Source organism: Anomaloglossus baeobatrachus, chromosome 5 (genome assembly GCF_048569485.1).
Source record: "Anomaloglossus baeobatrachus isolate aAnoBae1 chromosome 5, aAnoBae1.hap1, whole genome shotgun sequence".
In the NCBI taxonomy this organism is placed as follows: Eukaryota; Metazoa; Chordata; class Amphibia; order Anura; family Aromobatidae; genus Anomaloglossus; species Anomaloglossus baeobatrachus.
This window is the reverse complement of record NC_134357.1, coordinates 491,417,540-491,440,211: the sequence shown is the minus strand read 5'-3', so window position 1 is coordinate 491,440,211 and position 22,672 is coordinate 491,417,540. Positions and strand designations below refer to the sequence as shown.

Here is a 22,672-nt window from a genome sequence, read left to right as displayed (position 1 = left end):
CGTAGGTAATGCCCCCCCAAAAGTACTCCCTCCATCGCAGGTGAATGCCCCCCAAAATATCCCCCTACTGCCTCTGCAGGTGAGTGCCCCCTCCCATGTCCCCCCCCCTCCACCGCAGGCGAGTGCCTATTGTGCTCACCATTTTTTCCATTCCCCATAAAATCTGCACCCCTAAATGCTTCTCAGTGCTTCTGCTATAGTGGTGCCCCTTGCCCCCAGCTCCAGTGCATCTGTCTCTGACAAGTCTAAACTAAAATCCAGTTCTCCTCACTTCTCGGCCAGGACGGCGCCTCCTCCTTCCCCGCCCGCACATTGCGCAATCCCTCACAGGCAGTTTGGTCGTCGCCGGCCGCCGTTTCCGCAATGCATGTCGGACCCTCCCAATATGGCGGCGTCCGTACCGCTGCGCTGAGGAGCTTTCCGTGCTCGGTTTTCTCAAGGGGCAGAAAGTGAGAAGACGGGAATCGGGATGGATCGTCAGAGCCCCGTCCTGACCCTCGGAGACGATGAGGAAGCCGAGCTGGTCGACTGGAACCTGCCGGCCGCCTTCATGAAGAAGCGGCACTGCGAGAAGATCGAGGGCTGCAAGTCCCTGGCGCAGAGCTGGAGGATGAAGGACCGGGTAAGCGGCGGATTCAGGGGACGTGTAGTCACGTGATCTGACATAACATTGGGGGCCCTTCATAATGGGGGAGGTTTGCGACTATAGTTCTCTGTGATGAAGTACTGGGTGATTCTGGGGGGCTTCTTAGAGGGGAGCTCCATTTTCCCCCTGCATAGTTTAATTCTACATCCTCCGGATATAAAGTAGAGGAAGAGTTGAATATTTTTGCATTTCTATTGTGTTACTTATATTGTAATACTGAGAAATGTGTGGCTGCAGTGCATTGTGGGAGGTAGAGGACTACAGCCATGGTTTTCCACTTTGAGGCTCTCCCTTCCCCCCCCCCACCAGCTTTCTATCGAAAAGGTCCTTCAGGTGCTCTCTGTCCACAGGGCCTGTCCCACTGGTGACCTGAGGGGGGAAAAAGGAGGGGACGCGAAGGCATCTCTGTACTGAGCGTTGTGCGTGCTCTGCTCCTCCGAAAGCTCTGCGCAGGTCACTGTGGCTCTGCATAGGGCCTCCGCGGGCTCTCTCTCTCTGCGCGCAGGGCCTCCGCGGGCTCTCTCTCTCTGCGCGCAGGGCCTCCGCGGGCTCTCTCTCTGCGCGCAGGGCCTCCGCGGGCTCTCTCTCTCTCTGCGCGCAGGGCCTCAGCGGGCTCTCTCTCTCTCTGCGCGCAGGGCCTCCGCGGGCTCTCTCTCTCTCTGCGCGCAGGGCCTCCGCGGGCTCTCTCTCTCTCTGCGCGCAGGGCCTCCGCGGGCTCTCTCTCTCTCTCTGCGCGCAGGGCCTCCGCGGGCTCTCTCTCTCTCTCTGCGCGCAGGGCCTCCGCGGGCTCTCTCTCTCTCTGCGCGCAGGGCCTCCGCGGGCTCTCTCTCTCTCTGCGCGCAGGGCCTCCGCGGGCTCTCTCTCTCTCTGCGCGCAGGGCCTCCGCGGGCTCTCTCTCTCTCTCTGCGCGCAGGGCCTCCGCGGGCTCTCTCTCTCTCTCTGCGCGCAGGGCCTCCGCGGGCTCTCTCTCTCTCTCTCTGCGCGCAGGGCCTCCGCGGGCTCTCTCTCTCTCTCTCTGCGCGCAGGGCCTCCGCGGGCTCTCTCTCTCTCTCTGCGCGCAGGGCCTCCGCGGGCTCTCTCTCTCTCTCTGCGCGCAGGGCCTCCGCGGGCTCTCTCTCTCTCTCTGCGCGCAGGGCCTCCGCGGGCTCTCTCTCTCTCTCTGCGCGCAGGGCCTCCGCGGGCTCTCTCTCTCTCTGCGCGCAGGGCCTCCGCGGGCTCTCTCTCTCTCTCTGCGCGCAGGGCCTCCGCGGGCTCTCTCTCTCTGCGCGCAGGGCCTCCGCGGGCTCTCTCTCTCTCTGCGCGCAGGGCCTCCGCGGGCTCTCTCTCTCTCTGCGCGCAGGGCCTCCGCGGGCTCTCTCTCTCTCTGCGCGCAGGGCCTCCGCGGGCTCTCTCTCTCTCTGCGCGCAGGGCCTCCGCGGGCTCTCTCTCTCTCTGCGCGCAGGGCCTCCGCGGGCTCTCTCTCTCTCTGCGCGCAGGGCCTCCGCGGGCTCTCTCTCTCTCTCTGCGCGCAGGGGCCTCCGCGGGCTCTCTCTCTCTCTGCGCGCAGGGCCTCCGCGGGCTCTCTCTCTCTCTGCGCGCAGGGCCTCCGCGGGCTCTCTCTCTCTCTGCGCGCAGGGCCTCCGCGGGCTCTCTCTCTCTCTGCGCGCAGGGCCTCCGCGGGCTCTCTCTCTCTCTCTGCGCGCAGGGCCTCCGCGGGCTCTCTCTCTCTCTCTGCGCGCAGGGCCTCCGCGGGCTCTCTCTCTCTGCGCGCAGGGCCTCCGCGGGCTCTCTCTCTCTCTCTGCGCGCAGGGCCTCCGCGGGCTCTCTCTCTCTCTCTGCGCGCAGGGCCTCCGCGGGCTCTCTCTCTCTCTCTGCGCGCAGGGCCTCCGCGGGCTCTCTCTCTCTCTCTGCGCGCAGGGCCTCCGCGGGCTCTCTCTCTCTCTCTGCGCGCAGGGCCTCCGCGGGCTCTCTCTCTCTCTGCGCGCAGGGCCTCCGCGGGCTCTCTCTCTCTCTCTGCGCGCAGGGCCTCCGCGGGCTCTCTCTCTCTCTCTGCGCGCAGGGCCTCCGCGGGCTCTCTCTCTCTCTCTGCGCGCAGGGCCTCCGCGGGCTCTCTCTCTCTCTCTGCGCGCAGGGCCTCCGCGGGCTCTCTCTCTCTCTCTGCGCGCAGGGCCTCCGCGGGCTCTCTCTCTCTCTCTGCGCGCAGGGCCTCCGCGGGCTCTCTCTCTCTCTCTGCGCGCAGGGCCTCCGCGGGCTCTCTCTCTCTCTCTGCGCGCAGGGCCTCCGCGGGCTCTCTCTCTCTCTCTCTCTCTGCGCGCAGGGCCTCCGCGGGCTCTCTCTCTCTCTCTCTCTCTGCGCGCAGGGCCTCCGCGGGCTCTCTCTCTCTCTGCGCGCAGGGCCTCCGCGGGCTGCATTCTTCCAGAGGCACCTAAGGGCAGATTCATCATTTCAGTTTTATTGATTGAGTGCAGCAATTGCTAGTTTCTTTTCTCCTTTTTGCCATTTGGTATTAGCTGAATATTTTTGCCTCCAATACTTCCAGACGTCATAACATTTTTTTGCAAAATCAAAAAGACTATTTTTTTTTGTGCAACTTTTTTAACCACAAAAGACCCAATTAAATGTTGCCAAACTGCACCTGGTTGAAAAATTCTCCATACGCTTTACTCCAGGGGGAAGGACTGCGCTAAAAAATGCAGTAAATGGAGAAATTCGTATTTCATGAATCTGTCAAACATCTGGATAAGTAAAGTTGTGAAAAAAATAAAATAAATAAGAGTTGGGCCCTGTACACATTCAGTATTTGGTGAGGTTTTTTTCCCTCAGTATTGGGTAGCCAAAACCAGGAGTGGGTGATAAACACAGAAGTGGTGTCAAGTTTCTATTATGTTTCCTCTGATTGTTCCGCTCCTGGTTTCTTAAGGCCACGTCTCACTAAGCAACATCGCTGCCGAGTCACGTTTTTTGTGACGCAACAGCGCTCTTGCTAGCAATGTCGCTGTATGTGACATCCAGCATTGACCTGGCCCCTGCTGTGAAGTCGCCAGTCGTTGCTTAATGTCCTGGACCATTTTTTGGTTGTTGCTCTCCCGCTGTGAAGCGCACATCGCTGTGTGTGACAGCGACAGGGCAACAACTGAATGTGCAGGGAGCAGGGAACTGGCTTCTGCGGACGCTGATAACCAAGGTTCACATCGGGTAACCAAGCAAAGGCTTTGCTTGGCTACCCGATATTTACCTTGGTTACCAGCGTCCGAAGCTTCTAGAAGCCTGCACACGTAGCCAAGGTACACATCGGGTTACTAAGCAAAGAGCTTTGCTTAGTAAACCGATGTGTACTATGGTTACCAAGCACATCGTCTTTACACGGGTCGCTGGTGGTTGATCTCTGATCGCTGTGGAGATCTGCCTGATTGACAGCTCACCAGCGACCATGTAGCGACGCTCAAGAGATCCCTGCCAGGTCAGATCGCTGGTTGAATCGTTGGAGCGTCACTAAGTGTGACGGTACCTTTACAAATACTGAGGTAAATAAAGCATCAAATAGTCAACGTGTGCACGTGGTCTTAAAGGGAATCTGTCACCAGCTTACAGCATGATGTAGGGGCAGAGACCCTAATTCCAACCATGTGTCACTTACCGGGCTTCCTGCTGCAGTTTTGATAAAATTACTGTTTTATCAGCAGCAGATTATCACTACGGGACCAGTAAACTTGCTACCATGTAGTCCACCTCTACCCCCACCACTGATCTTCAGCTTTCTGCCTATGCACAGTAAGCTGCCAATCAGTGGTGTTTGCGGGATTTTGCAGAGCTCAGCATTCAGAGAACTGGTAGATCTGCAGCAGAGAGAATAGTAATCAAAACTACAGCAAGCAGCCCAGTAGAGGCTCATCCAGACTTAAAATTTTTCCGAGAGAAAAGAAAAACATTTTATTTTTATTTTTTTATTGGAGTATGGTCCAAGTGTTCTCAATTTGTCTTGACACAAACACTAACCTTTGATTGTCACACCCGGTCAGCGTAAGGGTAATTATACAAACACTATTTGCCCAATGAGCAACAAGAGGTACCCTAACTAAAGACCTAATCAAATAAACTTTATTAAATTATATAAATGGACAAGGATTAAAAATGGCAGGTGGGAAACCAAGTCCGTATTAGATAAGTGCGGCCGCGAACCGACACTGCTCTGGATAAATTCCTAAACATTATATGGCTGGCTATCACCTACACTGCCTGTTAGTTTTTAACAGCTAATAGCCTCCCCGACATGTTTCGCCATGACTGGCTTCATCAGGGCCCCCCTGATGAAGCCAGTCATGGCGAAACATGTCGGGGAGGCTATTAGCTGTTAGGTAGTTTTTAACAGGTTTAGGAATTTATCCAGAGCAGTGTCGGTCCGCGGCCGCACTTATCTAATACGGACTTGGCTTCCCACCTGCCATTTTTAATCCTTGTCCATTTATATAATTTAATAAAGTTTATTTGATTAGGTCTTTAGTTAGGGTACCTCCTTGTTGCCCATTGGGCAAATAGTGTTTGCTCAATTTTTCTTGTGCACGGAGATAAAACGTTTTCTACCTGCGGAATTCTCAATTTGTGAAAATGGGATTACACTCTGTTGTCATCCAAGTGTGGTCGGATTTTTTTCATGGACCCATAGACTTGTATTTCAAGTTAAAATTGGACATGAGACCATGATTTTCACTGCAGGAACAGCGGTGATGACTCTGGCCCCCAGTATCTCTCACCCCTGACCCTTTCCCCAAGACGCCAGTCTGATTCTAGCAGGAGCTTATGCTTGTCACCAAAATACTTGGGTTCTTCCAGTAAGGCTTTGTTTCCACTTTATTTTAGGAGTTTTTTGTAGTGGATCTTCAAAAGTTTTCCCAAAACATGCACTTCTTTTCTATGGGAAATTCACTTTGCGGTTCATATGAGGAGCTTATTACCCCCTCTGAAGAGGTTGTGGAAAACTCCTGGTGGGAAAAAGCCGGCATGTTGCTTCTTCAAGGCCTCGTTAGAAGTCTGTGTTTTGTCAGTTGGCACCAGTATAATCATTGTTCTGGATTAGCCCCGTTTCACACTTGTGTTCAGCGGAGTCCGTCACTATGGAAAATAGCGCAGTCCGTTAACGCACTGCGCTATTCTCCATAGACTTCTATGGATGACGCACTGTAACGCAAGTGTCTGCGTTGCATCCGCCGGACGACGCAGTGTCGTTATTTTGACGCTGCGTCGGGCGGAAGGAACGCAGCATGTAAAGTTTTTTTGAGCAGCGGAATCCTTTGGATTTCACTGCGCATGCTCTCTGGCTCCCTCCACCCATAACCAGGGTACACATCGGGTAACCAAGGAACCCTGGTTACGTGTGCCGGGAGCCCGACACTTCCCAACTCGGCTCCGCTCACACACACACAGCCATGGACCCGCTTGGCTCCACCCACTTCGCACTCCGCCACCGCACACATTGTCGGCGACCGAACGATCAGCTGATCACCCGGCGGCCGGTTACTGGGAGTGATCGGCTGGCTACTGTGAGTGATCGGCTGATCACCCGGCGGCCGGCTACTGTGATTGATCGGCTGATCACCCGGCGGCCGGCTACTGTGAGTGATCGGCTGATCACCCGGCGGCCGGCTACTGTGAGAGATCGGCTGATCACCCGGCGGCCGGCTGCTGTGAGAGATCGGCTGATCACCCGGCGGCCGGCTGCTGTGAGAGATCGGCTGATCACCCGGCGGCCGGCTGCTGTGAGAGATCGGCTGATCACCCGGCGGCCGGCTACTGTGAGAGATCGGCTGATCACCCGGCGGCCGGCTACTGTGAGCGATCGGCTGATCACCCGGCGGCCGGCTACTGTGAGTGATCGGCTGATCACCCGGCGGCCGGCTGCTGTGAGCGATCGGCTGATCGTTCACTGTAGTCTGCCGACGGTAAAACTGTAAAAAAAAAACCAAAACGAATTGCGTTGTTTTGCAGCATCCGTTGCATCCGTTGTGCCACTATATGCAACACATCCGTTGCATCCGTCACACAACGCAATGCAACGGATACCGTTCAACGCAAGTGTGAAAGTAGCCTTAGTTTTGTGAGTTTTTACCATCACTTTCATCATGGATTTTCACGTATGGATAATTAAATTGTAAAGCTTCTCCTATCCTTCTCAATGTTAATCACTTATAACTTGGCTCACACTCATGCCATCTAGGCTGTCTGTGAATTTCGATGACCCATTGACAAGTATTGGCACTTTTCATCCATGATGACGGTAAAAACCCCCCAGTCATGTCTCTGGCGGACATGTGAACAGCCCCATAGACTGTAATGGGTACACAGACTATAAGGGGTGAAGCTTAAACGTCTGAATGAGGCCTGATGAGGCTCTGAAAGAAATTTCTTAAAATCCCATCCACTGTGCTTGTTCTGTACTACAGTGTGTGGGACTCAGTGACAATACCCTGCGTCCAAAACACAACTAATCCTGATCGTGGGCACGTACCCTAACGATGCTTTTAAACTTTTTTGATGTCATGAAGCGCTAGAAACTACATGAGCCACATGTATAGGTGCCTGCCGGTCTGCGGTCGAGCCATGTGCCTCTTGGTTTAGGGGATATAAAGTGACTATGGATGAGGAACATCATAGATACAGCGTATTATCAGGCACTTACAAAGAACACGACTTCACTACTAGTGTCTAAACCGAAACAGGCCACTGAAAGCATCACACGCTTGATTGGTATTTTGGACGATCAGACAGGATAATGAGTATTCTGAGAAGTGTTTGGGGCACACTGAGGGCAGACCCAGATATTGCTAACTCTAAAGGCCACGTCTCACTAAGCGTCATCGCTGCTGTGTAACGGTTTTTGTGACTGTCACAAACCACCGGGGGGGGTCACTCAGAAATCCCCCGCGCTGGCTACCAGTACGTCACAATCGGGGGGTAACAAGTGGGGGTCACCCCTCCTTTATACCTCCCGACCGACAGACAGAGCACGTGACGCGCTCTCTAGCGCCCCTCTTATAGTCAGGCCAATTATGGAATTGCCCGACCATAAGCAAGGAGGCCGCTATACTACTTATGCCGATTATTGAAGGGTCCCCGGTGAGAGTAAGGTATATATTCCCCCGACCTCCGCGGGCGGAATATATAAAATCTCCCCGAATCTCACTGGCCTCCCCACAATAATCCTTGGCACAATTCGCTGCCACCAACCGATTTACGGTAACTATTAGCCGAACACACAGACGTGGGATTCAAGATCGAGATAACAGAACAGCCCAAGATTAATTATATAATTTAATCAGCCTAAAGCACACTAGAAACTACAATATATACAATAGGGAATCTACAGAATATACATATGTCAGAGTACAGTTACAATCAAAGCATGGGTTACAAACAGGCATACACAGTTCCAGCAGTTACCTTGTTGCGTCTGGCCACAGGGGGGCGCTGTAGACCAGGTTTCCAGGAACTCCCTCACAGGTCTTTCCCAACCAGGCCCCCGAGCAGAAGAACACTGGAAAATGGCCGAAGTAGGGTTATCAACCTGGGCAGATCCAGGTCCCCTCCTACCTTAGTGACCTCACAGGGAAGCACTGCCACTCCCCCTGCATGGATCAGAATTATCCAGCAAAGGGGATATTGGCCATAACTTTGCCTGGGAGCGTCGTAGGCAGACGCCAATGCTCTCATTGTGACAGTTATGAATTTAGCTACAGAACGAGGGGACTCATGACCTGTCTGCCAGTTCCCCATTGGCTGATATCACGCCTGGGGCATTTCCCAATGTCCTGCTCCCATAAAAAGGGGGTGCCGGCATCGTCCACATGCGGAGACACCATTTTTATGGTTGCCATATTTATCGGAAATATGGCTTGCGAGATATGAACCATTTTTTACTGGAGTCGTTCTGTCTGCTAGTTCCATAGCCTTGCTAATGAGATACAACTCTTGTTACAGGGTGACGGCAGGGAGTCATCCTGTGTCCTTTGTCCTAAAGCCACCTAATTTCCATATCACAGGACATGGCCATGGAGTTTGTTGCTAAACCAGTTGTGTGAAGGAAAGGGGGGGTGACACCAGGAGAGGGCTTCCTGACATACTTGAATATCATGATTTATCGTCATCTCTCCGGATTTACCTCACACCTCCCCCCTTTTGAGGGCGCTAGGGGGCAGCACACTCCGGTGTTCCCCCGTGCGCCCGTCCGCGACCTCTCCTTGTCGGGACAGCCCGTCTGCGTTACCGTGGTCACGGCCCCTTTTGTGGCGAATGGTGAAGTTGTATTGCTGGAGCGCAAGGCTCCATCGCAGCAATCGCCCATTCGTCCCAGAGACGGTGTGCAACCAGCTGAGGGGATTGTGGTCCGTCTCCACGATGAAGTGGCGCCCGTATAGATAGGGTTGCAGACGCTGCAGGGCCCACACTATGGCCAGGCACTCCTTCTCCATCGTGGAATAGGCAACTTCCCTTGGTAACAGCTTCCTGCTCAGGTACAAGACTGGGTGCTCTTGGCTCGCAGAGTCCACCTGGCTGAGCACCGCACCGAGGCCGAAGTCACTGGCGTCGGTCTGTACTACAAACGGCCGCGTGAAGTCGGCTGCCTGTAGCACGGGCGGGCTGGACAGGGCGTCCTTTAGGGCCCGGAAGGCTGTCTCGCAGTCCATTGTCCAATCGACTGCAGAGGGCAGCTTCTTCTTGGTGAGGTCCGTCAAGGGCTTTGCCAGGCTACTATAGCATGGAACAAACCTCCTATAGTACCCAGCGGTCCCCAAGAAGGACATCACCTGCTTCTTGGTCCTGGGGGTGGGCCAGGATGCGATGGCCTCCACTTTCTCAGGCTCGGGCTTCAGTGTTCTCCCGCCTACCCGGTGACCGAGGTACTGGACCTCGCTCATGGCCAGCTGACACTTTCCCGGCTTGATGGTCAAACCTGCCCGGTGGATCCGCCTGAGCACCTGTGCTAGATGCTCTAGGTGGTCCTCCCAGGTGGGACTGAAGACGGCAATGTCATCTAGGTACGCGGCCGCGTACCCTTCAAGTCCCTTGAGCAGGGTGTTGACCATCCGCTGGAAAGTGGCAGGGGCATTCCTCATCCCGAATGGCATCACCGTGGACTCGTATAGTCCAAATGGGGTAATAAAGGCAGAGCGTTCCCTGGCCTTGCGAGTCAGGGGGATCTGCCAATATCCCCGGCTCAGATCCATGATGGTCAGGTACTGAGCCCCGGCCAACTGATCGAGCAGGTCATCGGTGCGTGGCATTGGGTACGCATCGGCGACCGTGACAGCATTGAGCCCCCTGTAGTCCACGCAGAACCGAGTGGTTCGGTCCTTCTTAGGGACGAGGACTACAGGCGAGGCCCAAGCGCTGTTGGATGCCTGGATCACCCCCAGCTTCAGCATCTCGTCAATCTCCTGGCGCATGTGTTGCTGCACCTCCAGGGAGACCCGATATGCTGAACGCCGGATCGGGGGATGATCCCCAGTGTCCACGTGATGGACAGCCAAGTCAGTCCTTCCGGGCTGGTTGGTAAACAACCCCCGGAAGGGGAGGAGGGTGGCCCACAGCTGGGACCGTTGGTCTTCCAAGAGCTGGTGGCCAACCTCCACATCCTCAATGGATCCGCCTGCCCTAACCTGGGCTAGCATATCCAAGAGGGTTTCCGCTTCTCCCTCCTCGGGCAGGTTGCACACGGGGAGCGCACATGCCTCCCGCTCATGATGTGCCTTCATCATGTTCACATGGAAGGGCTTCCGCCTTCCACGGGCAGGGTCCAGGGTGACCAGGTACGTTACAGGGTTGAGCTGCTGGTACACGAGGTATGGGCCTTCCCAGGCTGCCTGTTGCTTGTCCTGTGGTACGGGGACCAGTACCCACCCCTTTTGACCCACTTGGTAGGTCCTCTCACAAGCGTTCTGGTCGTACCAACGCTTCTGATCGGCCTGGGCTTGATTATTGTCGTGTACCAGTTGCGTCAAGGCCTGCATTTTGTCCCGGAAGCGCATGACATACTCGATAACCGACACTCCAGGGGTGGCCAAATCCCCTTCCCAAGCCTCTTTCACCAGAGCCAGGGGGCCCCGCACACGTCGCCCGTACAGGAGCTCAAACGGTGAGAATCCTGTTGAGGCCTGTGGAACCTCCCGGTAAGCAAATAACAGGTGTGGGAGATACCGCTCCCAGTCACGCCCATGGGAGTCGACCAACATCTTAAGCATCTGCTTTAAGGTGCCATTGAACCGCTCGCACAGGCCATTAGTCTGTGGATGGTACGGGCTGGCCACCAGATGTCGCACCTGGACTTGCTAACAGAGGGCCTCCATCAGCTGGGACATGAATTGGGTCCCCCGGTCAGTGAGCATTTCCTGGGGAAAACCCACTCGGGAGAAAATCTCCAGCAATGCGGTGGCCACCTTGTCAGCCCGAATGGACGACAAGGCCACTGCTTCTGGGTACCGGGTGGCATAGTCCACTACCGTCAGTATGAAGCGTTTCCCGGAGCTGCTGGGGATGGCCAGCGGGCCGACCAGATCCACAGCCACCCTCCTGAAAGGCTCATCGATGATTGGCAGAGATACCAGTGGGGCTTTGGGGTGTGGCCCCGCCTTCCCCACTCTCTGACAGGTTTCACATGAACGGCAGTAGGCAGCCACATCGGCCCCCATTTTTGGCCAGTAGAAATGCTGGTTTAACCTGGCCTTGGTCTTAGCGATCCCTAGGTGTCCGGCCATCGGAATCTCATGTGCGATCCGCAACAACTCCGTCCGGAACGGATAGGGTACCACCAACTGTCGGTCCCTGGGCCACGCCTCCGGTGAACCCTGCTGGACCGTGGCCCGGTACAGCCGTCCTTGGTCCCAGACCACTCGCTCCGGGTCCGAGTCCGAGGGAGGCTGTGCCGCCTGCTCCTTAAGAGCTTTCAGGCTGTCATCAGCTTCTAACGCTGCCTGAAACCCCTGACTAGATGTGGCCAGAATCGACGAGACTGTCACATCTTCAGTCAGTACCCCGGGACCTGTGTCCTGGCCTCCACCTGACTCGGCTGCCACTTGGTCAGAAGGGGAAGAGCTATCGGACCTCCGGGAGGCCCCTTGGCTTCCAGCACTCCCACTGCGGGTGACAGCGGCCACAGCCGCTGCGACCGTGGGTCGTGCCTGCTCCTTCTCCGTTCCTGACCAAGTCGCCGGTTCAGGCAGACCTACCTGGCTTCCTGACACCCCGGTTGTGGGGGAACCATGCACCGAGATCTTACCTGGGAGCACTTCCGCTCCTGGACCGGCCCCAATCTCACCTGCCTGTTCCCCCCCCTGCAGCAACAGAACCCCGCTGTGAAATCTCTGGGGACCCCACATTTGCTGTGGTAGCCCCCACCCCACACACTGGTCCTCCCCCTGCAGCACCCTGCTCTCTGCTTATCCCTGCAGAGGGCAACAGATCCCAGCTCACAGGCTGGTTACTTGTAGAGGCATTGTCACCCCTTTCTCTGACCCCCTCCCCTGTCACAGCTGCAGCTGAGTGTGTGTCTATGGTGTCTATGCAAGCAGAAATATCAGAGTTCACTCCCTCCTCCCTTACATCATTCATAGATAACACATTAACATTGTTAGGAGTCATGTCAGTACGGGCTGAAGGTTCAGCCCTTGGTTGGGGCCCAAACTGGGAGGTTATCTGCCCCAAATCTGTCCCAAGTAGCACGTTTGCAGGGATCCGATCAGTTACCCCCACCTCCCTCACCCCTCGCCCTGCGCCCCAGTCCACATAAATGTCAGCAACAGGCAGCGCCGGGTCAGTGCCTCCAATCCCGGAGACAGCGAGGGTTTTTCCAGGGATCAAGTCTTAGGGGGACACCATCTCAGGCCGCACCAGAGTCACCTCCGAGGCGCTGTCTCGCAGTCCTATGGTCACAGACCGGCCGACGGTGACAGGTTGGAAGCTGTCCAGGGACCTACCACCACCCCCACCCACACAATACACCTTGGGCGGCCCTTGGGACGGGGACGGAGCCGGGGCCTTGGGACGCTGAGGGCACATGGCCTTGAAGTGTCCAGGTAGGTTGCACTGGTGGCACCGTCTTGGCTCTGCCACGGGCCTGGAGAGGGGAGTTGAGGGGGACACCCCCTGCAGTCTAGGGGCAGGTGGGGCAGTCGCCGAATTCATCTTACCCCCTCTCCAGGTGCTGCTGGTGGCCGCTCTCCTGGCCTCAGGGGCCCGGTTGTTGGTGTAGTCATCGGCAAGGGCAGCTGTAGCCGTGGACCCCTTTGGCTTCTGGTCTCGGATGAACTGGCGGAGATCCTCAGGGCAGTTCCACAAGAGTTGCTCCGTGATGAACAAGTCCAGGATCTCCGGTCCGGTGGAAAGCTGCAGGCCTTGGGTTCAGTGGTCGGCAGCTCGGGCAAGTGCCCGCCGGTGGTCAGCCCAGGAGTCCTTTGGTCCCTTCTGTAGGCTCCGGAACTTCTTGCGGTAGGACTCTGGAGTGAGGTTGTACTGTTGGATCAGGGCCCGCTTGATGGTGTCGTAGCCCTGATCTGCCTCAGCAGGCAAGTCACCAAGGATATCCAGGGCCTTACCCCTTAAACGGGGGGTCAGGTATTTGGCCCACTGGTCCTTGTCCAGATGGTGCTGCAAGCAAGTCCGTTCAAAAGCAGTCAAGAAAGAGTCCAAGTCTCCATCCTTCTCCAGCACTGGGAAGTCCTCAACACGGACCTTTGGAAGTTTGGTGTCTCGAAGGTCACATGTGGCTGATGAGGGCCGGAGCTGAGCTAGCTGCAGCTGGTAGTCACGCTCTGCCTGGCGCTCTTCACGCGCTGCCTGCCGCTCCGCAGCCTCAGCCTCACGCGCTGCTTGCCGCTCTGCCCTGCGCTCTGCCAGGAGTCCCTTGTAGCCCTCCTGGTCTCCAGCCTGGAGAAGGGCCATAGCCATTTGAAGAAGGCTATCCGAGCCTCCCAGGCTCGGTGGAATGGCACGTGGTGATCTGCGGCCCGCTGCGGAGCCTGGTGATTCACTGTCCCTTGCAGAGCGGAGGGCTGGCATCTGGCTCGTTGAGGACCCTTGGGTGAGCTGCTCCTCATCTTGTCCATAATTGCCAGCTTGTGCGCTGTCCTCTGCAGAACGGTTTTCTGGCGTCGAGCTCCTGGAGGACTCGTGGGCAACCTCCTCATTACTGTCCACAGCACCGTCCTCCCTCTCTTCGGCTCCTGCCTTAGCATTGGCCAGTTGCATAGCTCTGCTCCTGGTGCCATCAGCCATTCTTGCAGACTTTTGGTCACTGACACAGAACTGACACCTGATGCCTCCACACACCTTACAGTATCTGCACTCTGACACTCTAGTGTTGAGCTAGTCTGAAGACCCCAGCAGCCACAGCTGCTGCAGGCAGTCTTTAGTGTCTGGGAGTATGGGTCTCACACTCACACACACTATTATCTCGATCCCACCGCTATGCCACCAATATGTCACAAACCACCGGGGGGGTCACTCAGAAATCCCCCGCGCTGGCTACCAGTACGTCACAATCGGGGGGTAACAAGTGGGGGTCACCCCTCCTTTATACCTCCCGACCGACAGACAGAGCACGTGACGCGCTCTCTAGCGCCCCTCTTATAGTCAGGCCAATTATGGAATTGCCCGACCATAAGCAAGGAGGCCGCTATACTACTTATGCCGATTATTGAAGGGTCCCCGGTGAGAGTAAGGTATATATTCCCCCGACCTCCGCGGGCGGAATATATAAAATCTCCCCGAATCTCACTGGCCTCCCCACAATAATCCTTGGCACAATTCGCTGCCACCAACCGATTTACGGTAACTATTAGCCGAACACACAGACGTGGGATTCAAGATCGAGATAACAGAACAGCCCAAGATTAATTATATAATTTAATCAGCCTAAAGCACACTAGAAACTACAATATATACAATAGGGAATCTACAGAATATACATATGTCAGAGTACAGTTACAATCAAAGCATGGGTTACAAACAGGCATACACAGTTCCAGCAGTTACCTTGTTGCGTCTGGCCACAGGGGGGCGCTGTAGACCAGGTTTCCAGGAACTCCCTCACAGGTCTTTCCCAACCAGGCCCCCGAGCAGAAGAACACTGGAAAATGGCCGAAGTAGGGTTATCAACCTGGGCAGATCCAGGTCCCCTCCTACCTTAGTGACCTCACAGGGAAGCACTGCCACTCCCCCTGCATGGATCAGAATTATCCAGCAAAGGGGATATTGGCCATAACTTTGCCTGGGAGCGTCGTAGGCAGACGCCAATGCTCTCATTGTGACAGTTATGAATTTAGCTACAGAACGAGGGGACTCATGACCTGTCTGCCAGTTCCCCATTGGCTGATATCACGCCTGGGGCATTTCCCAATGTCCTGCTCCCATAAAAAGGGGGTGCCGGCATCGTCCACATGCGGAGACACCATTTTTATGGTTGCCATATTTATCGGAAATATGGCTTGCGAGATATGAACCATTTTTTACTGGAGTCGTTCTGTCTGCTAGTTCCATAGCCTTGCTAATGAGATACAACTCTTGTTACAGGGTGACGGCAGGGAGTCATCCTGTGTCCTTTGTCCTAAAGCCACCTAATTTCCATATCACAGGACATGGCCATGGAGTTTGTTGCTAAACCAGTTGTGTGAAGGAAAGGGGGGGTGACACCAGGAGAGGGCTTCCTGACATACTTGAATATCATGATTTATCGTCATCTCTCCGGATTTACCTCACAGTGACGCAACAGCGATCTTGCTAGCAATGTCGCTGTGTGTGACATCCAGCAACGACCTGGCCCCTGCTGTGAGGTCGCCGGTCGTTGCTGAATCTCCTGGACCATTTTTTGGCCGTTGCTCTCCCGCTGTGAAGCACACATCGCTGTGTGTGACAGCGAGAGAGCAACGATCTGAATGAGCAGGGAGCCGGCTTCTGCGGACCTGGTAACCAAGGTACACATTGGGTAACAAAGCAAAGCGTTTTGCTTGGTTACCCGTTATATACCTTGGTTACCAGCGTCCGCAGCTTCTAGAAGCCGGCTCCCTGCACACGTAGCCACGGTACACATCAGGTAACTATAAGCAAAGCGCTTTGCTTAGTAACCCGATGTGTACTATGGCTACCAAGCACAGCATCGTTACACGGGTCGCTGGTGGCTGATCTCTGATCGCTGTGGAGATCTGCCTGATTGACAGCTCACCAGCGACCATGTAGCGACGCTCCAGCGATTCCCTGCCAGGTCTGATCGCTGGAGCGTCGCTAAGTGTGACGGTACCTTAACTCAGAGATGCCATCTGTCACATCCAGTAGAGGGAAGTCCATAGTGGACCACCACGTGCACAGTCGATATCATCTGTGTGCAAAACGTTACTCCCTCCCTTTTACTTGTATGCCAGGTACCTCTTCTTTCTTTGGTTATATTTGTCTGTGACGTAGACTTTGATTTTAGCAGCAGGGCTCATGTGCAAATCAGGGTTTTATTCAACTTCTCTTTGTTTTGCAACTTTGAGTGTGGGTGTGTGGGGGTGGGGTGGGGGGGGTCACAGGACTTCAGTTTAAGACCCCCACATACATATTAGACTAACGTGAGCTGGACCAGGCTATAACGACCAGTTCGGTTTACGGTCTAATGTGGGCGCTGGCCAAGTGATGGTTGGGAGAGATGTTGCTCGCTTTGTACTCCCTTAGATAAGCCTCTGGCAGACGTTAGTCGGTGGCTAGCTTATAGAGAACACAGGAGCACTCCTCTGAGTGAGCTCTCCTGTGTATGGGAGTGTCAGCTGAGATGGCTGTTGGCCGAAAGCCATCTAATATGGCCAGCTTAAGTTATCACCTGACTCAAGCCTTGGGTACGTGATCTAGCGTTATAGATTTTGGGACATAGTTTTGGGGTACTGCCCTACTGGGGAGCAAGAGGTAGAGGTTGAGGGAGAGGTGCATTGGGACATCAGCCTGGACATAGAAGATCTGGATGCAAGACCCAGAAGGATACTTTTGTGGGTTTCAAATTTTTAGTGGATCTATTACATTTACATATGAAAAAAACAGAAAAGTGAGCTGGAGTATGAGTTGTTTTTTCTTTACATTTAGATATGGCAGATTGGGGTGACACTTTGTGCAGTTGGATTTCTGCTGATACAACACTTTCACGCACTGATAAATGCACACCACAGTGGAATATAATGCTTTCCAAAAGCACCCAAAAATGAAAAATGTGCCGATACATTAAAGGGGCTTATCTGGCCTGGGATAAACCCGTTACCTATTTGCAGTTGGTATTAAAATAAAATGATTTACTCATCCTCCCTGGGTCAAAAGCTGAGTCTCTGCAGCACTGTGACGTCACACCGACAGTGCTGCAAGCAATAGCTGCGCTCAGTGGCTCTGCCGAGTACATGACACAAGCCACACAGAGCCGTTGGGCTAACCGATTGGTGTTTTGGCATCACACAACACACTGGGAGCAGGGGAGAATGAGTCAAGTACAGTTGTTTTTTTTTCTCTCTAGTATTCCAGCTTGACCACCCTTAGGTTATGTTCACACTGGGATTTTTTGGTAAGTTTTTGCATTTTAGTTTTGCCTTGGTCTTATGCAAATCCAAGCTAATAAAAAGCTGCTTTTTACAGTCCCAGCAAAGTCTATGAGAAGGAAGGGGCGAGCGTAGGGCATCATAAGGGCCAGGCCCCCCCCTCCCCTTGTACCCTTGGATATCTGATTTCTATTTATTTTTTGATATAAATGTTGGGTATTTTCCCTTTTTAATACTGAATTTAATAAAAATTTGTAATTTTCGGAGTTTTTTCTATAATTTGGCATATTTAGCCCATGCGGCGGCCGGATGGAACGGTGCCTGGCACGTTTTTCGTGTGGTGAAAAAAACGCATTGCGCCAGATCCGGCGCAATGTGGCGCAATTCACAGTGCAAGCCTATGGACGCCGGATGCAGTGTCCTGCGGCAAAAAAACGCATCCGGCGGCCGGATACGTTTCGCTAACGGGATCGCTACTGCGTCACAGAAACCGTGACTCATCTGCGATCTCGCTAGCGATCTCGTTGTGTGACGGTACCTTAAGGCTATGTGTGCACTAAGCGTTTTTTTCACACTGCGTTTTTTGTGTGTCTTTGTCCGCTAAAAACACGCACCCGCAGTAAAAACACAGGTGCGTTTTTACCGCGTTTTTGTGCACTGCATTCAGTGAGTGAAAACCACTGTGTAAAACTCAGAAATAATTGACATGATGCGTTTTTGTGGTCACCACAAAAACGCAGCTACAAAAAAAAACGCTGTGTGCGGACAGCACTTCTGAAAACCCATAGACATTGCTGGGGAAGCAATGTCACAGCGTTTTCAGCACAGAAACGCGGTTAAAAACGCCGCAAAAAACACAGCAAAAATCTCTAGTGCGCACAGGGCCTAAGGCTATGTTCACACTGGACGTTTTTGCTGCAAATTTGCCTTGGTTTTATGCAAATCCATGCTAATAAATGCTGCTTTTTATAGTGCCAAAAGTCTATGATATTTCAGAAATCTCCTGCACACACAAACAAGTCAGGATTTTTCCCCGATGGTTTTGTGAAATACTTCCCAGTTTTGCTGCGTTATGATAAGAATGAACATGTTAATTCTTTTCAGCGCTTTTGCTACAGTTTTCACCCTAGTGACGGATGACTCACAGATGCCCTGGATCAGTGGGTCTGACCGGGTTAATAAAAAAACCCGGTTAGGCCCGGAATTGATCCAGGGTATCTGGCCGGCACTTAAAGGAGTTGTCCGACATTAGCTTAACAAAAATTTTTGAGTTTATCTGTGCTGTATTGTCATATAAATCACACCTACATTGTTATTTTCTGTTTTCTAACTTTTGTTCCTCTTGAATTATACCTTTATTCTCTGCAGCTCCTTGTTTACATTCAGATCCAGCAAACATGACCACTTCCTGTGCAAAACCTCAGTCAGAGCTGTCACCGCCCAGCCTCACTGTCCAGAACCACCCCAGTGTCCAGCCTCGCCCCCTGCCCGCCCCCTGCACACACAGTCCCTGTCAGTATATTCTTCCCCAGCACCTGACCTGGTATCACTACAGCATTGCAAATAACAGCCTCACATCGGGGTCTGCACCGCACACACATGGCTCTGCACCGTACACATGGCTCTGCACACGCATGGCTCTGCACCGTACACATGGCTCAGCACCGTACACATGGCTCTGCACCGTACACATGGCTCTGCACCGTACACATGGCTCTGCACCGTACACATGGCTCTGCACCGTACACATGGCTCTGCACCGTACACATGGCTCTGCACCGTACACATGGCTCTGCACCGTACACATGGCTCTGCACCGTACACATGGCTCTGCACCGTACACATGGCTCTGCACCGTACACATGGCTCTGCACCGTACACATGGCTCTGCACCGTACACACATGGCTCTGCACCGTACACACATGGCTCTGCACCGTACACATGGCTCTGCACACGCATGGCTCTGCACTGTACACGCACACACATGGCTCTGCACACGCACACACATGGCTCTGCAACCCCCCCCATCCCCATCGGGAACACATGTGGAGTACATACTCACCCGTCCTCGGTCCCCGCCGCTCCTGCACGTTCGTCCGCTGTCTGTGCTCTCTTCAGCACAGTAGTGACGTCACCGCTGTGCTGCAGAGCGCACAGACAGCGGGAGGGACAGTGACTTCTCATCAGCACATTCAAATGTACCGGCATCGGTGATCTGTGATGCCGGTACATTTGAATGTGCGATCCTGGGCAGGGGGCCCGGTGCTGGAGCTGACACTACGGCAGCTGCCGCCAGGCCCCGCCCCCAAATCACGGACCCCACAGCAGTGCAGGGGGAGGTTACTGGAGGTGCAGGGGAATGTGTGGGAGGGTGCAGGGAAGGGGGGCGGTGACTCCTCGCACTGTAGACACCCAGCAGGGAGGTGACATGCTGCTCCACATTTGCATGTCAACATGGCCCTGCCCATGTAGACGTGCAAAGACCGGAAGCAGCAAAATCGCGGCAGGAGCGGTCACATGACCGCTCTGAGCCGGGGGAGAGGGGGCTGACAGCGGGGCAGGTAAGTGGTCTCTATCTACTTACCTGCCCCAATGTAGCCCAATAGGGAAATAAAAAAAAAAAGTCAAAGAAGCCGGATAACCCCTTTAAATGGTGGTGGACTTAGGGGGATTGGAGCAGGCACGGTAAATTTACCGAATACCTCCCGCAGCTCCTCCACTTCCTCGCTCATTCCATATTCACTGCTTTCATCTGTGATTGGTTGTAGTCAGACGCGCCCCCAGTTTCTGACTGCAACCAATCACAGACCTGGTCTGCAAAACTAGTGTAGAGAATGAGTGAGCTGCTCATTAAGGCCAGGGCCACACGGGGGACTAATGCGATCCTCGAATGACACTCAGCTCACGCTGGCAGCACAGCGGGAGCCGAGTGTCATGCGAGTATCACTGCGACTGAGGTGCGATCATGCGATCAGACCTCAGCTGCGGGGGAAGGGCTGGCACTCAGGAGGGGAGGGCCGGTGCTGCGGACGGGAGGGAGGGATTTATTTCCCTCTCTCCTCCGTAGCCGGCTATTGCCATTCTTGCCCTGTACTCGCGGTACACCAGTGTTTGCGAGTGCAGTTCTATTTTTCTCTCGTCCCATAGACTTGAATGGGTGTGAGAGAAACCAGGAACGCATTACAGTCGCAGCATGCTGCAATTGTTTTCTCGGTCCAATTAGGGCTGAGAAAATAATCGCTCATGGGTGCTGAGACACAGGCTAATATTGGTGCGAGTGGAATGTGATGTTTTATCATTCCACTCGCTTTGATTTTCATGCCGTGTGTCTTAGGCCTTAGCGGTTCTTTCACTCAGGCCATTCTTTGTCACAGGTATCGCCAGCTGTGACCGGGAATCACCTGAGTGAAGTGACCGCTGATCGTGCTGCTCATTCATTCTCTGGAGCTCACAGTGGGCAGTCCAGTTCTATGGCCGCTCACTATGATCTTCAGATGTAGCAGAGCTGAATCGCCATGGGACCTCGTGTGGATTACGTCGGACCTACCGGGGTGATTATGGTGTTAATAAAAAGGTGAAAGAGGGAGCTAATTGTAATTTTATTTCAAATAATGGATTTTTTCGGTGTTTGTTTCTTGTCACTTATTACAGATTGGTGATGGGGGGGGGGGGTCTCCTAGGCGCCTGTCATTACCAATCTAGGGTTTAGTCACAGCTTTGAGCTGAGATTAACCCCTTATTACCTCGATTGCCACCGCACCAGGGCAATTCGGGAAGAGGCGGGTAAAGTGCTGGGATTCTCACATCTAATAGATGCGACAATCCTGGGTGGCTGCGGGCTGATATTTTTAGGCTGGGTCTCTCCAGCCTTAGAATACCAGCCCCCAGCTGTGGGCTTTATCTTGGCTGGGTATCAATATGGGGGCGGAACCGACCGTACACGGTTTTGTTTTAATTATTTATTTAAATAAAAAAGAAACAAAACATGGGGTCCCTGTTATTTTGATACCCAGCAAAGTTAAGCACACAGCTGGGAGCTGCTGCCTGTAGCCGTGGGCTTTATATGTGCTGGGTATCAAAATATGGGGGGACCCTATGTCATTTTTTTATTTATTTTACTGTACGTTAGACCCGCAGACTTCAGTGGGGGGAAAGCAGTGAATATGCATGAGGCTAATGAGCGGCACCGAAAGTAGGAGAGGCCGTGGAAGCAGGTACGGATTATCCTAGATTGTATGGGCTCCTTGCAGGTTAGTGGGCGTGACCAGTTGGGTTAGTGAGCTTGGCGATGTTTGCTTCCTTTCTCTACAGTCATGCTTCACCCCCCCCTGCCCCCCATGTGATAGGGGCTTGTTGAATAGCGTTATACCTGGAAGGAGCCCATATACTCTAGCATCTACCGGAGACTGGTAACTATAGCATGCTTGCGTTTTTTTTTTTTTTAAGTACCCGAGTGCCGGATCTAGGTTAATACCGGCCCATCCCAGCACTCGGGTACTCTTGAATCCTTGCAGGTCTTGACATCACAGAAATAAATGCTGTAAACCGCACCAAAACCGCAGATGACTCCCAGGAGACATCCTGCCACAAGGTGGTCAGGTTTTGGTCAGGAAAAAAAGCTGCAAAAACGTCCTGTGTGAACATAGCCTAAATTATCAGCACTTTCTCCTCTGGACCTAGTGATCAAGTGATCTCTGGATCTAGGGGAAGAGCAGAGGCTGCTGGGTTCTAGGAAACCAAGATCACCTCTGCTATGCGGCCAGGAGTCTGAATTTCCCCTGTAACTAGAGCTAATACACCAGCCCCAGTTACAGGAGAAATCAGCAATGAAAATAATGTATTAATATGTTTCTTAACACTCTGAGAGGCACAATGTGAAATAAATAAAAGAGCAAGAAAAAAAATCAAACAAAAATAAAAGAAATAGTACTTTACCAAATCACTGATTTTAGCATTTTAGCCACTGTAAAAAAAAAAAAAAATAATTGGTCTATATATCAATTATTTTTTTTTTTTTTTACAGTGGCTAAAATCAGTGATAAAAACTATATATATATATATATATATATATATATTAATTAATTAGTTTTTATGGAAAGAGGAACACAGTTTAGAATGTTTTTAGTTGTTCTTTTGTTTTCGTAAATAAAATATGGAATTAGGACCCATTTCCAATTTTTGTTTAGATTTTCTCCTAAGCAAAAACCCCCAATAACTTCTCCAACAAATAGACAAGCCCTCTTGGAAAAAAAATAGTTATGGCTCTTGGGAGAAAGGGTAAAAAAAAAAAACCCCCAAAGGGTTAGGGTTAGATTTATGCTTTAACTTTCGAGTAATTTGTTCCAAACTTTACACCAGTATTCCTTTTACTTTGTCTATGGGCGCCCCTGAGTGTTGCTATTGAGCGGTAGAAATAACAATGAGATGGCGGAGGGAAGTGGTCTATTGTCAAATCGTAATCTATGGGACCATAATCACTACGGTGACTTCTGTGTGGACCCAGTATACCTG

General features: G+C 53.1%; 1 protein-coding gene across 1 annotated transcript in view; it reads left to right on the top strand.

Moving 5' to 3' along the window:
• Positions 1–351: 351 nt before the first annotated feature.
• Positions 352–22,672, top strand: part of RPTOR (regulatory associated protein of MTOR complex 1) — a 364,764-nt gene continuing 342,443 nt past the window's right edge. Inside the window, exon 1 of the mRNA XM_075351789.1 lies at positions 352–622. Coding sequence (XP_075207904.1) covers positions 470–622 — 153 coding nt within the window. The 5' untranslated portion in view covers positions 352–469. The remainder of the gene's footprint in view (positions 623–22,672) is intronic.